Genomic DNA, 12,500 nt, shown 5'->3' on the forward strand with positions numbered 1-12,500 from the left:
CCAGCTAACTAAACCCACACAACCAACCATCCAGCTAACTAAACCCACCCACCATCCAGCTAACTAAACCCACACAACCAACCATCCAGCTAACTAAACCCACCCACCATCCAGCTAACTAAACCCACCAACCATCCACCTAACTAAACTCACCAACCATCCAGCTAACTAAACCCACCCACCATCCACCTAACTAAACTCACCAACCATCCAGCTAACTAAACCCACCCACCAACCATCCACCAACTAAACCCACCCACCATCCAGCTAACTAAACCCACCAACCATCAAGCTAACTAAACCCACACAACCAACCATCCAGCTAACTAAACCCACCAACCATCCAGCTAACTAAACCCACACAACCAACCATCCAGCTAACTAAACCCACCCACCAACCATCCAGCTAACTAAACCCACACAACCAACCATCCAGCTAACTAAACCCACCAACCATCCAGCTAACTAAACCCACCCACCATCCAGCTAACTAAACCCACCCACCAACCATCCAGCTAACTAAACCCAAACACCATCCAGCTAACTAAACCCACCCACCCACCATCCAGCTAACTAAACCCACCCACCATCCACCTAACTAAACCCAACCCCCAGCCATCCAGCTAACTAAACCCACCAACCATCCAGCTAACTAAACCCACCAACCATCCACCTAACTAAACCCAACCCCCAACCATCCAGCTAACTAAACCCACCAACCATCCAGCTAACTAAACCCACCCACCAACCATCCAGCTCACTAAACCCACCAACCATCCACCTAACTAAACCCACCGACCATCTAGCTAACTAAACCCACCAACCATCCAGCTAACTAAATCCACCTAACAACCATCCAGATAACTAAACCCACCAACCATCCAGCTAACTAAACCCACCCACCATCCAGCTAACTAAACCCACCCACCAACCATCCAGATAACTAAACCCACCCACCATCCAGCTAACTAAACCCACCCACCAACCATCCAGCTCACTAAACCCACCCACCATCCAGCTAAGCCCACCCACCAACCGTCCACCTAACTAAACCCACCAACCATCCATCTAACTATACCCACCAATCATCCACCTAACTAAACCCACCAACCATCCACTTAACTAAACCCACCGACCATCTAGCTAACTAAACCCACCAACCATCCAGCTAACTAAACCCACCAACCATTCAGCTACCTAAAACCACCTAACAACCATCCAACTAACTAAACCCACCAACCATTCAGCTACCTAAAACCACCTAACAACCATCCAACTAACTAAACCCACCAACCATTCAGCTACCTAAAACCACCTAACAACCATCCAACTAACTAAACCCACCAACCATCCAGCTAACTAAACCCACCCACCATCCACCTAACTAAACCCACCCACCACCCGATCCAAACAAACAAACCTAGAACCAATGTACCATAGAGTGTTGGCCTCGCGGTAACGCGTCCGCCTAGGAAGCTAGAGAATCCGAGCGCACTGGTTCGAATCCCACTAAGGCCAGTATTTTCTTCCCCACCAACAGTACCTTGAGTGGTGGTCTGGACGCTAGTCATTCGGATGAGACGATAAACCGAGGTGCCTTGTGCAGCATGCACTTAGTGTACCTAACAGAACCCACGGCAACAAAAGGGTTGTCCCTGACTAAATTCTGTAGAAAAATGCACTTCGAAAGGAAAACAAATAGAATTGCTGTCAGGATTTTAAAAAAAAAAAAAAAAAAAAAAAATATATATATATATATAAAGAAAGGGTGGCGCTCTGAGTGTAGCTAAACGCTGCTCTCCCCGACCGACTTTTCACACAGAGAAATCCCTTTTGACAAAAGAGTAATACAATACAACAGTACACCACAATATGGACCCTAAACACCCAACACAACGCACACCAACCATCCGAACCAAGCCACACCCACCGACCTGTTTTCCGAGGAGAAGAGCTCCACAAAAGTCTGCTCCAGCATGGAGAAGTCTGAATCCTTGCCCTCCTTCTCCCAGCTGTCTGTGTAGCCATCCAGGTCCTGGTACCACTCACTGTCGACGTCCTCCCGACCTGTGTGTGTGTGTGTGTGTGTGTGTTGTGTGTGTGTGTGTGTGTGTGTGTGTGTGTGTGTGTGTGTGTGTGTGTGTTAAAGTTCAATCCATTCAGCCCTGGTGAGTTTACAGACATCAACAGGCTTCCCTAACATTCGGAAGCGGAAAAACTATATATATAAAAAGAAGTATATATATATATATATATATATATATATATATATATAAAATCTGAATTTTTTTTTTAATCAAACAGTGTTTTTCTTCTAACTGACACGTATGGAAACAGCCGGAAATACTGTTAAAATTAGTTCCCTTGGCTTGCAGTTCATGCAGTTGTAGGAACGTGGAAATGTCGACACCCTGGCAACGCTCGGGCCCAGGACTGAACGAGTTAGAGGTCCCATTGCCTTGTACGGCCATCGGGGCGGTGACGTCATAGTCACTGTGTCCAGGGCTGGGCATGGGAAGGCGGGGCCCAGTCCTCTCCTCCCACTGTTGTGACCCATTCACACCTGGGTGGAGTGAGGAGTCACATCGGAGTGACGTGCCTTTTGCCGAGGACACAGCACCTATGCCGAAACACGGCCTCCAACCCTGATCACTGGTGAACGATCCATCTGAGGTTCAAAGTCTGCCTGACCGACTCTGCCGTCCTGACAGACCTCTATTCAATGCATTAACCCCTTGTCTGCTGAACCCTGGTGAATTCAATAAGGTCAGTGTGGCAGGAGTGAGTTACTTCTTCATCATCTGTATGACGGGAAATCATAACATGCACTTTGGATCTGATCTGTCTACATTGATAAGAAAGAAAGGAAGTAAATCATCATAATCATCAGCACCATCATCATCTATATTAATAAGATAAAATCAGATGCACTTTAAAAACTAGAGACTTATCGCCTAAATCACACACACACACACACACACACACACACACACACACACACACACACACATACAAAAAAAATAAAATAAATAAAAGAAAAAAAGAAAGAAACAAAAGACGAAGCGTCTGCCTATAATCATAAAAGAAGAATTAAAACGAAATACAGCAACAAACAAACAAACAAACAAAAATCCTGACCGCTGCTAAAGTTGCCGAAGTCAATGTCGTCTAACTGGGTATCATCGTCATAATCATCATCATCGGTGGTTTCTCGTCGTCGTCGTTGTTGTGGCTGTGGGGAGGCAGTCGTGGAGTTGGAGCTGGAGTTGCTCGATCTGGGAAGCTGGGAAGAGAATAGGGGGCGGGGTGGAGGTGGGGATGAGCAGTGCTGGAAATTCCCAGTCAACGTTGAACTGTTATGGGAACAATTAGATACATAACTCTACCTGTCCCCCCAAGTTTCTTCTTGTCCTCCCTTCCTCAGGACACAGTCCATGAAAAGTAACTACCGGTAGAGCAGATATGATTCAATCCATCAATCATACAAGTAGTATATATTACAGGAAAAGAGGGTGTAATTGGTTCGTCAGTAAAAGAAAGGACACACACACACACACACACACACACACACACACACACACACATCGTTGGATGCGTTTTTATTCACAGAGCACACCTGGTCTCAGTGAAAAGCAGAGGAGGGAAGTGCGGTCGGCCTGTATTGAAGCAGCCTGCTTAGTCACCCTTTCACTGGCACAGTCAAACACTGACTGCCTAATGAACAAGAGGAAAGAGCATTTCCGCTTGTCCGCCGGCGGCCGTATTCAAGACAAAATTCATTATGCCTTAAGGCAAGTTACCTTTGACATGGTAGGGATCCACTGGTACAGTTTAACGTGAAGGTCAAGTAATCTTCGTCTTCAAGACACACGCAGTGCACTCAGGCAGCTAACCCATCAGCTATAATCAGAAATCCCGGTGTTTCCCATCTGTGCATGCTCTCAGTTTTACTTCTCACCATACCACACAGAGCCTTGTCGAGAGAGTTAGCAGAACACGTGCTATCTGCAACGCAAGCCTGTTTTTCCTTTAAAAAATGCTACAAAAGGACCCGCCACATTTATCTCTGCTTCGTGGGCAGTCACCCTTGGCAGGTAGTAAGGGCAAATTGCCTTAAAGTTTGTAGACTCGCGGGTAGGCTCTTGTGTTCCTGAATACCGGATGTTGCTGACCCACCGGCAGTTTGCCTTGCCTCAGGCAGTTAACCCGCAGGTACACATTTATCCGCAGGCATAATGTTGTCTTGAACACAGCCCGAAAAGGTTTAGTTGTCCTGGACAATTCCGCAGCCCAAGGTGAGAAAGAACTCAGAAAGTCTCACGCTCTTCTACCCGTGCCCACAGTGTACGTCAGTTGGTTGGTGAGAAGGGCGTGCGTGGGAAAGTCGTCAAGGACACAAGAGATTTCACAGTTCGACACGTGAAAAAATGAAATGCAAATGATAAACTAAAGCCGCAAAAGATTTTTTTAAAATCCATTAACATATCACACACACAGTTTATTCTATTCCTCCCAACCCCTGAAACCTAAATTCCTCTATGTACCTCCCCCAGCCCCACCGACTCCTCAGATTCCTTGGGCGTTAGTCATTCGGATGAGACAATAAAACTGAGGTCCCGTCCCGTGTGCAGCTTGCACTCAGCGCTTACGAAAGAACTCACAAAACAAAGCAGTTGTCACTGGCAAAATTCTGCACCAAAATCCACTTTGATCGTGGAACAAATATACTAACATACAGAAAAAAAGGGGGCAGGGGCTGGTTGGGGTGGGGGTGTGGGAAGGGAAAGATGATGCTATGCTGTGGCCTGCACTCTCTCGGAGGAGAGCTGCCCGTATTTCACACAGACTCGTCCCCAGAAAGAAAAGATCTGAGCACATCACTCCTATTTTGCAACATCTCCACTGGCTCCCTGTCTCACACAGAATAAAGTAAAAGATCAACACTCTGTGTTATGAATGTATTCACAAATCTGTCCCTTCCTATCCTCTGTGGCTGCCTTCACCTCTACACTCCATCTCACCCTCTACGATCGGCTTCGGATCCACTCTGTTATGCATACCCAGATTCAAATACTCCACTGTTGGCCGCCGTTCTTTCTCTGTCTCTGGACCTTGCATTTGGAATGAACTTTTTCTTTTGAATCGTCAGGTCTCCGCACTCAGCTCTTTCAAGTTTGGCCTTAAAACCCACCTCTTCCCAAGATAGCCTCCCTCCCCTGCCTCTTCCTTGTCTCCAGTTTCTTCTTCAGTTTTAGAGTTATGCATGTGTGTGTGTGTGAAAGCGCTTTGATTTGTCTCTGCACAAGATTCAGCGCTACATAAATACTATTATCATTATTATTGCTAGACAAAATTTTGATCTGTTTTGACATATTATTATTATTATTATTATTATTATTATTATTATTGTTTTGTTGTTGTTGTGACATATTATTATTATTATCATTATTATTATTATTATTATTATTATTATTATTATTGTTGTTGTTGTTAGAAATTTTTTTTATCTGTCTTGACAAAACGTTATACACAACGCAACGCAACGCAACGAACCCAACACAACACAACCCAACACAACACGACGCAACGCAAAAGAACGCAACGCAACGCAACGCAACGCAACACAACGCAACGCAACGCAACACAACGCAACGCAACGCAACGCAACGCAACACAATGGGATGACAAGGCCTTGCGAGCCTGCCCTGTATCTGTTTTACACTTGTGGTAGTGTAAACCCTCTCTTGACTGCAAACAGAACACCACAGAAGTGGTTGGGCAATGGAAGGGGCACAGGGAGGGTCTCTTTCAGTGGGTGACCCTAGGGGCATCTGACATGACTAAAGCACTAGGTCTCTGCCTACAAACAAAGAACACGTGAGTGAGCGTGCCTTGGGGAAATCCCCGTGAGTGATGTTGATTTTCATACCTACTGAACAAACAGTCCCCGGAACAGGACAGTGTCAAAAAAAAGTGTTTTTTAAATTTTTTATCCAGCATCAAAAGACTTAAAATATGTACAGCACTTACTGAACGGGGGAAAAAAAAAAGAATAATAAATTTCAGCGGCATTCATCTGTCCCCTCCCCACCCCCTCTCCCAGGATCAGATTTCTGACCTTTGCTTAACCCCAACGCACTGGTCAGGACCTTAAAGCCTGCCCTAAGTCTGGTTAAAACATTAACTAAAATGAAATGGAACAATTAAACACGAAAAGTATGCACAAGGCAAATGACTGTGAAATAAAACAAAGAAAAAAAAAAAGAGGAGGGGGCGGGTGTGTGTGTTTGTGTGTGTGTGTGTGTGGGGGGGGGGGGGGGGGGGGGGGGACACAATCACAATGTCTAAAAACTGACCCCATCAATGATTTCCCCCAGGATGCTGGGATCAATCTGCTCAATGAATCTGCCCAGGTCCCCGGACAGCTGTGTCAGCTTTGAGGCCCTGATGGGGTTAACGTTGCACAACGTCACTGCCGGAAACTGCAGACTGGAGAAACCCAAGGACAGCTTATTCTTGATGCCGAACGACGTGTACTGCTGAAAATCACACGACACACATACCTCAAGTCAAAAGACGTGTGAATCAAACGACATGTACTGCTGAAAATCACACGACACACATACCTCAAGTCAAAAGACGTGTGAATCAAACGACATGTACTGCTGAAAATCACACGACACACATACCTCAAAGTCAAAAGACGTGTGAATCAAACGACGTGTACTGCTGAAAATCACACGACCCACATACCTCAAATTCAAAAGACGTGTGAATCAAACGACATGTACTCCTGAAAATCAAACGACACACGCGCCTCAAAGCCAAAAGACGTTTGAATCAAACGACATTTTCGACTCAAACGACATATATGCCTGCAGAACAAACGACATATATGCCTGAACAAAATGGTATTCATTTAGCTTACTTTTTAAAATTTTTTTTATATATAGTTGACTGTGAAAAAACATATAAAATGAACTTCTTACAAACATCAGTTTACATCTGTGGATACACATAAATACACCACCACCACCAAGTCTTGATCAAAGCATGCACTGACTTAACTTTAAAGATATTAAATGTTCCCTAGCGTTTCACGGCCAGAGGGGCAGTGAATTCATGTTGACTTTTGCCTTGGGGGTTGGCAGTGGAAGGCGGAACCCAATCGTCTCATTCCTCCGTGTTAATCTTCCCCGAACAAGGTCAAGTCACACCTGGATGGAGCAAAGAGAACGGAAGAAAAGCACCTTTTCCGATGACACAACACCATGCCGAAACACGGACTCGAACCCCGTTCACTGGTGAACACTGAATCACAAGTCCAACGCCAAACCGATTCTGCCATGGTGCCTTGTCAATCACCTTCGTAGAGCTCCATGCAAATCACATCTGACGAACAAATCTTCGCTGGCCAGGGTCTTGAGAGCCTGCACCAGGTATGTATTAAACATTCGCCCTAAATGAGATGCAATATACGAAGAAAACAAACAAGCAAATACATCGGTGGCCCAGTGGTAATTAATACGCTCGACTAGGAAACGAGTGCTCGCGGGTTCGAATCCGACACATTAAAAAAGATAAAACACACAAGGAAGTCAAATTATTCAGCTGAAACAATAATTGAAAAACTGAGACAAAAAATGTATCATCCACATTCAGGACAAAGAAGGCAAATCATTCAGCTGAGATATAAAAATTAAAACCCAAGACCAAAAAAGTATCACCCACATCCAGGCAACTTACCCACACGCACACGCTCACGCACACCCACACGCACCTTGCCCACCAAGTACAGGTGGTACACCATGAGCCCGAAAGCCGTGACGAACAGCAGGGTCCAGGCCAGACGGAAGACCCACCACGTGGAGTTGGAGATGTAGGCCGGCCCGTGCATGGTGCACCTCTCAGCGAACCGCTGCAGGATTCGAACCGTCCCCTCCTTCCTCTCTTTCTTCTTCTTCTTCTTCTGAGAGGATTCCCACTCCGGGGTCGATTCCTGACCGTGCCACGACTTTCCTGTGGGGTCTTGGCCGTTTCGGGCATGCTGTGGCGGAAGACAATGTCATTTATAATTTTTTTTTCTTTTCTTTTCTTTTCTTCTTTCTTTCTTTCTTTCTTTTTTTTCTACCCCGTCATCTGCTCCGTTTCAGAGGCATCACTCCCATGCCGCTCATTCCAAGTCCCCCATAGACAGCCACACCCTGGTTCATCTGTCACAGTCCCAGTGCCGGCAGTCTACAGGGAACCATCGATGTTAGATCACCAGGAAGCCACACACCAGAGGAGACCCTGCAGTGCTCCAGAGTCATTTCGGTGGTGTTCAGTAGTGCCTGTTCTGATTTAACGTACTTAGGACACCGCCTACTAAGCACCCTACTGACGAAAATAATGGCTTAGTCGCGGAGCCAGACTGAGTGAGTGTCTACCCCAGAGTGGAGAATGTCAAAATTAGTTTCCCTCTCTCGAACCTTATACGTTGTAAGTCCTCAATCTTACGTGTGTTTTTTTTTTTCTCCACTTTAAGTGATCGTCGATTAGCAGGACTTGACAAGAGACACATAGCAAGGAAGGAGGAGGACAGGTGTGACTGAAGGACACAGGACACATAGCAAGGAATGAAAGGACAGGTGTGACTGAAGGACAAGGGACACATAGCAAGGAAGGAGGAGGACAGGTGTGACTGAAGGACAAGAGACACATAGCAAGGAAGGACAGGACAGGTGTGATTTAAGGACAAGGGACACATAGCAAGGAAGGAGGAGGACGGGTGTGACTCAAGGACAAGAGACACATAGCAAGGACGGAAAGGACAGGTGTGACTGAAGGACAAGGGACACATAGCAAGGACGGAAAGGACAGGTGTGACTGAAGGACAAGGGACACATAGCAATGAAGGAGGAGGACAGGTGTGACTGAAGGACACAGGGCACACAGCAAGGAATGAAAGGACAGGTGTGACTGAAAGACAAGAGACACATAGCAAGGAAGGACAGGACAGGTGTGACAGAAGGACAAGGGACACACATAGCAAGGAAGGAGGAGGACAGGTGTGACTGAAGGACACAGGACACATAGCAAGGAATGAAAGGACAGGTGTGACTGAAGGACAAGGGACACATAGCAAGGACGGAAAGGACAGGTGTGACTGAAGGACAAGGGACACATAGCAAGGAAGGAGGAGGACAGGTGTGACTGAAGGACACAGGGCACACAGCAAGGAATGAAAGGACAGGTGTGACTGAAAGACAAGAGACACATAGCAAGGAAGGACAGGACAGGTGTGACAGAAGGACAAGGGACACACATAGCAAGGAAGGAGGAGGACAGGTGTGACTGAAGGACAAGGGACACATAGCAAGGAAGGAGGAGGACAGGTGTGACTGAAGGACAAGGGACACATAGCAAGGAAGGACAGGACAGGTGTGACTGAAGGACAAGGGACACATAGCAAGGAAGGAGGAGGACAGGTGTGACTGAAGGACACAGGACACATAGCAAGGAAGGAGGAGGAGAGAAAGGCAGAAAGAGAGACAGGAAGAAAGGACAGGTGTGACTGAAGGACAGAACGAGACAGACGTGGAGCAGGGGGAGAGATGGAGAGAACTGGTGGCCAGGTTACACACCTATGGCGAGGACTACAGGGTAACAGAAGGAATAGATGCATGTAAATCCGCACATGAGAGAGAGACAGACAGACAGACAGACAGACAAAGAAAGAGACAGAGAGACAGCTGGACAGACAGATGCAAAGAGATAAGACAAAAAGATAGAGAGACAGAGTCAACAGAATAAGAGAGGCAGAGACAGACAGAGACAGAGACAGACATAGAGGAGACAGACAGAGAGAGATACAGGGAGACAGAGAGAGACAGAGGCAGAGACAAAGACAGAGACAAAATAATAAAAGAGAGACAGAGATATAGAGACAGACAGACAAAGAGAAAGAGACAGACGGACAGAGAGATACAGAGACAAACAGACGCAGAGACAGACAGTTAAATGAGAGAGAGAGAGAGGGGAGACCTACAACATAATGCAGGGTCTGTTCATACACCTGAGTTGACATTACCCGCAACAGGCAAACCATCCTTGAAAATAGGCTTCTGTTCTTCCTGTTTTCCAACATGAACCACGATTAAACTGTATCAAAATTCAATGTGCTGTAACCAGAAAGAAATATATAATAACATGTATATTCACTTCCATTCATATGTCATCAATAAACATGTTTTCTAGTCCAAGGAAGGAAAAATACAAACAACTGGAAACGTGCGATGCTGTGAAAAGGAAGAACATTAAGTATGGTGACAATTATGTCTGGGTGACTTTCAGCAAATACACACATACACACAAAGACAAAGAGTTCACAAACAAAACAAACCATATAAAAAAAATTAAAAAAACAAATAAAAAGAGTACGTACATACATACATATGCACTCGCATGCGCACACACGCATATGCTTACATCTATATATACACATACACACTCATACACACACATATACATACATTCATATACATATGCACACATACGCACATGGAGCTAAGTTGACACTACCCACAGTAGGCAAACAAAGGAAATATCCACAGTCATCCCTGCAGAAAAACGAACAAATCTCTCACACGTCAAAATATTCCTCAGCGAGCACACACACACACACACACACACACACACACACACACACACACACACACACACACACACGCACGCACACACACACACACACACACACACACACACACACATGCTACTGTTAGCTTGTTTTATGTTGTTTAATTTTATCATGGTTATAGTACAACACACACACACACACACACGCACGCACGCACGCACGCACGCACAGAGAGAGAGAGAGAGAGAGAGAGAGAGAGAGAGAGCAGCGAAAATTCAGATTCTTTATCTATTTATTTTTTTTTTTAACAAAACAGGTGTTGGTTTTCAATTTTCTTTTATTCATTATATATATATATATATATATATATATATATATAGAGAGAGAGAGAGAGAGAGAGAGAGAGATGTGCGTGTGTGTGTGTGCGTCTGTGTGTGTGTGTGTGTGTGTGTGTGTGTGTGTGTGTGTGTGTGTGTGTGTCTGCGCAAATTGAGGTGAGAGTGATTAGATTAAGCAAGGGATGGATTTTCGGCTGAAATCACAATTGTGGATAGAAGTTAAACACAATAACGAACGCACGCATCTACACTCGCGAATTGAATCATATTTGCACATGCCCTGGTTCATTGTCCCACTAACGAATCTCTCCGACTGTGTCTCTCTGTCTGTCTCTCTGTCTGCCTGTCTCTCTGTCTGTAACTATATCCGTCCGTCCGGCCGTCCTTCCGTCAGTGTGTGTGTGTGTGTGTGTGTGTGTGCGTGCGTGCGTGCGTGCGTGCGTGCGCGCGTGCGTGCGCGCGTGCGTGTGTGTGTGTGTGTGCATTCCGCTCTTGAACCTCCACTTCCCCATCTCTATCATTTTCTGTTTATCTCTCTTCCTCCCCCCCCATCCCCTTTCTCCCCGGGGATCGAATCCCACATTCAGCTGCATTTTCTCCCCCTCCGTTAGACCTTGAGTAGTTGTCTGGACGCTAGTCATTCGGATGAGAAGATAAACGCACGTCAGGTGTGCAGAATGCACTTAGCGCACGTAAAAGAACCCACGGCAACAAAATGGTTGTTCCTGGCATAATTCCACTTTGACAGGAAAATAAATACACACGCATTTCCTTTTCTGTAGCGACGCGTTATCCTTTTCATCTTCAAAACAATTATGACAACAATGAATATAATAACAATTGATGATGGTGATGGTGATGATGGTGATGATGATGGTGATGATGGTGGTGATGGTGAAGGTGATGGTGGTGATGGTGATGATGGTGAAGGTGATGGTGGTGAAGGTGATGATGGTGATGGTGATGATGATGATGGTGAGGGTGATGATGGTGAGGGTGATGATGGTGAGGGTGATGATGGTGAGGGTGATGATGGTGATGGTGATGATGGTGAGGGTGATGATGATGATGGTGATGATGGTAAGGGTGATGAGGGTGATGATGATGATGATGATGATAATGATGGTGATAATGATGGTGGTGATGGTGATGGTGATGATGGTGATGATGATGATGATGATGGTGATAATGATGGTGATGATGATGATGGTGATGATGATGATGATGGTGGTGATGATGATGATGGTGATGATGATAATGATGGTGATGATGATGGTGATGATGGAGCGGAGTGATCTATATACGCTTCACCACGTCTGGTGTTTCAGAAAAGTTTGAGCAGATGCCTGACTTCGGCACAAACCCAACCAGGTGATCAGACCTTCAGAGCCCACCTTCAGTTTGTGTTCAACATTGATTGGAAATAAAATCATCAGACAAAATCAAACAAATCTGTAAAGATATCAAAATATAGCAAAGTGGCAGATACGTAGAGGAAAAAAAGAAGAAGAAAACTTCAAAAAGAACCCCCCCAAAAAAACAAC

The 12,500-nt window shown here is 45.5% G+C and overlaps 1 protein-coding gene across 1 annotated transcript in view; it reads right to left on the bottom strand.

Moving 5' to 3' along the window:
• The window catches only part of LOC143280534 (acid-sensing ion channel 2-like), a 31,063-nt gene that overhangs the window by 18,164 nt on the left and 399 nt on the right, over window positions 1-12,500 (bottom strand). The window contains exons 2-5 of the mRNA XM_076585221.1: window positions 7,781-8,047; window positions 6,357-6,539; window positions 3,139-3,283; window positions 1,935-2,067 (exon numbers count right to left, since the gene is read on the bottom strand). Coding sequence (XP_076441336.1) covers window positions 1,935-2,067; window positions 3,139-3,283; window positions 6,357-6,539; window positions 7,781-8,047 — 728 coding nt within the window. The remainder of the gene's footprint in view (window positions 1-1,934; window positions 2,068-3,138; window positions 3,284-6,356; window positions 6,540-7,780; window positions 8,048-12,500) is intronic.

This window comes from Babylonia areolata, chromosome 3 (genome assembly GCF_041734735.1).
Source record: "Babylonia areolata isolate BAREFJ2019XMU chromosome 3, ASM4173473v1, whole genome shotgun sequence".
Taxonomy (NCBI): Eukaryota; Metazoa; Mollusca; class Gastropoda; order Neogastropoda; family Buccinidae; genus Babylonia; species Babylonia areolata.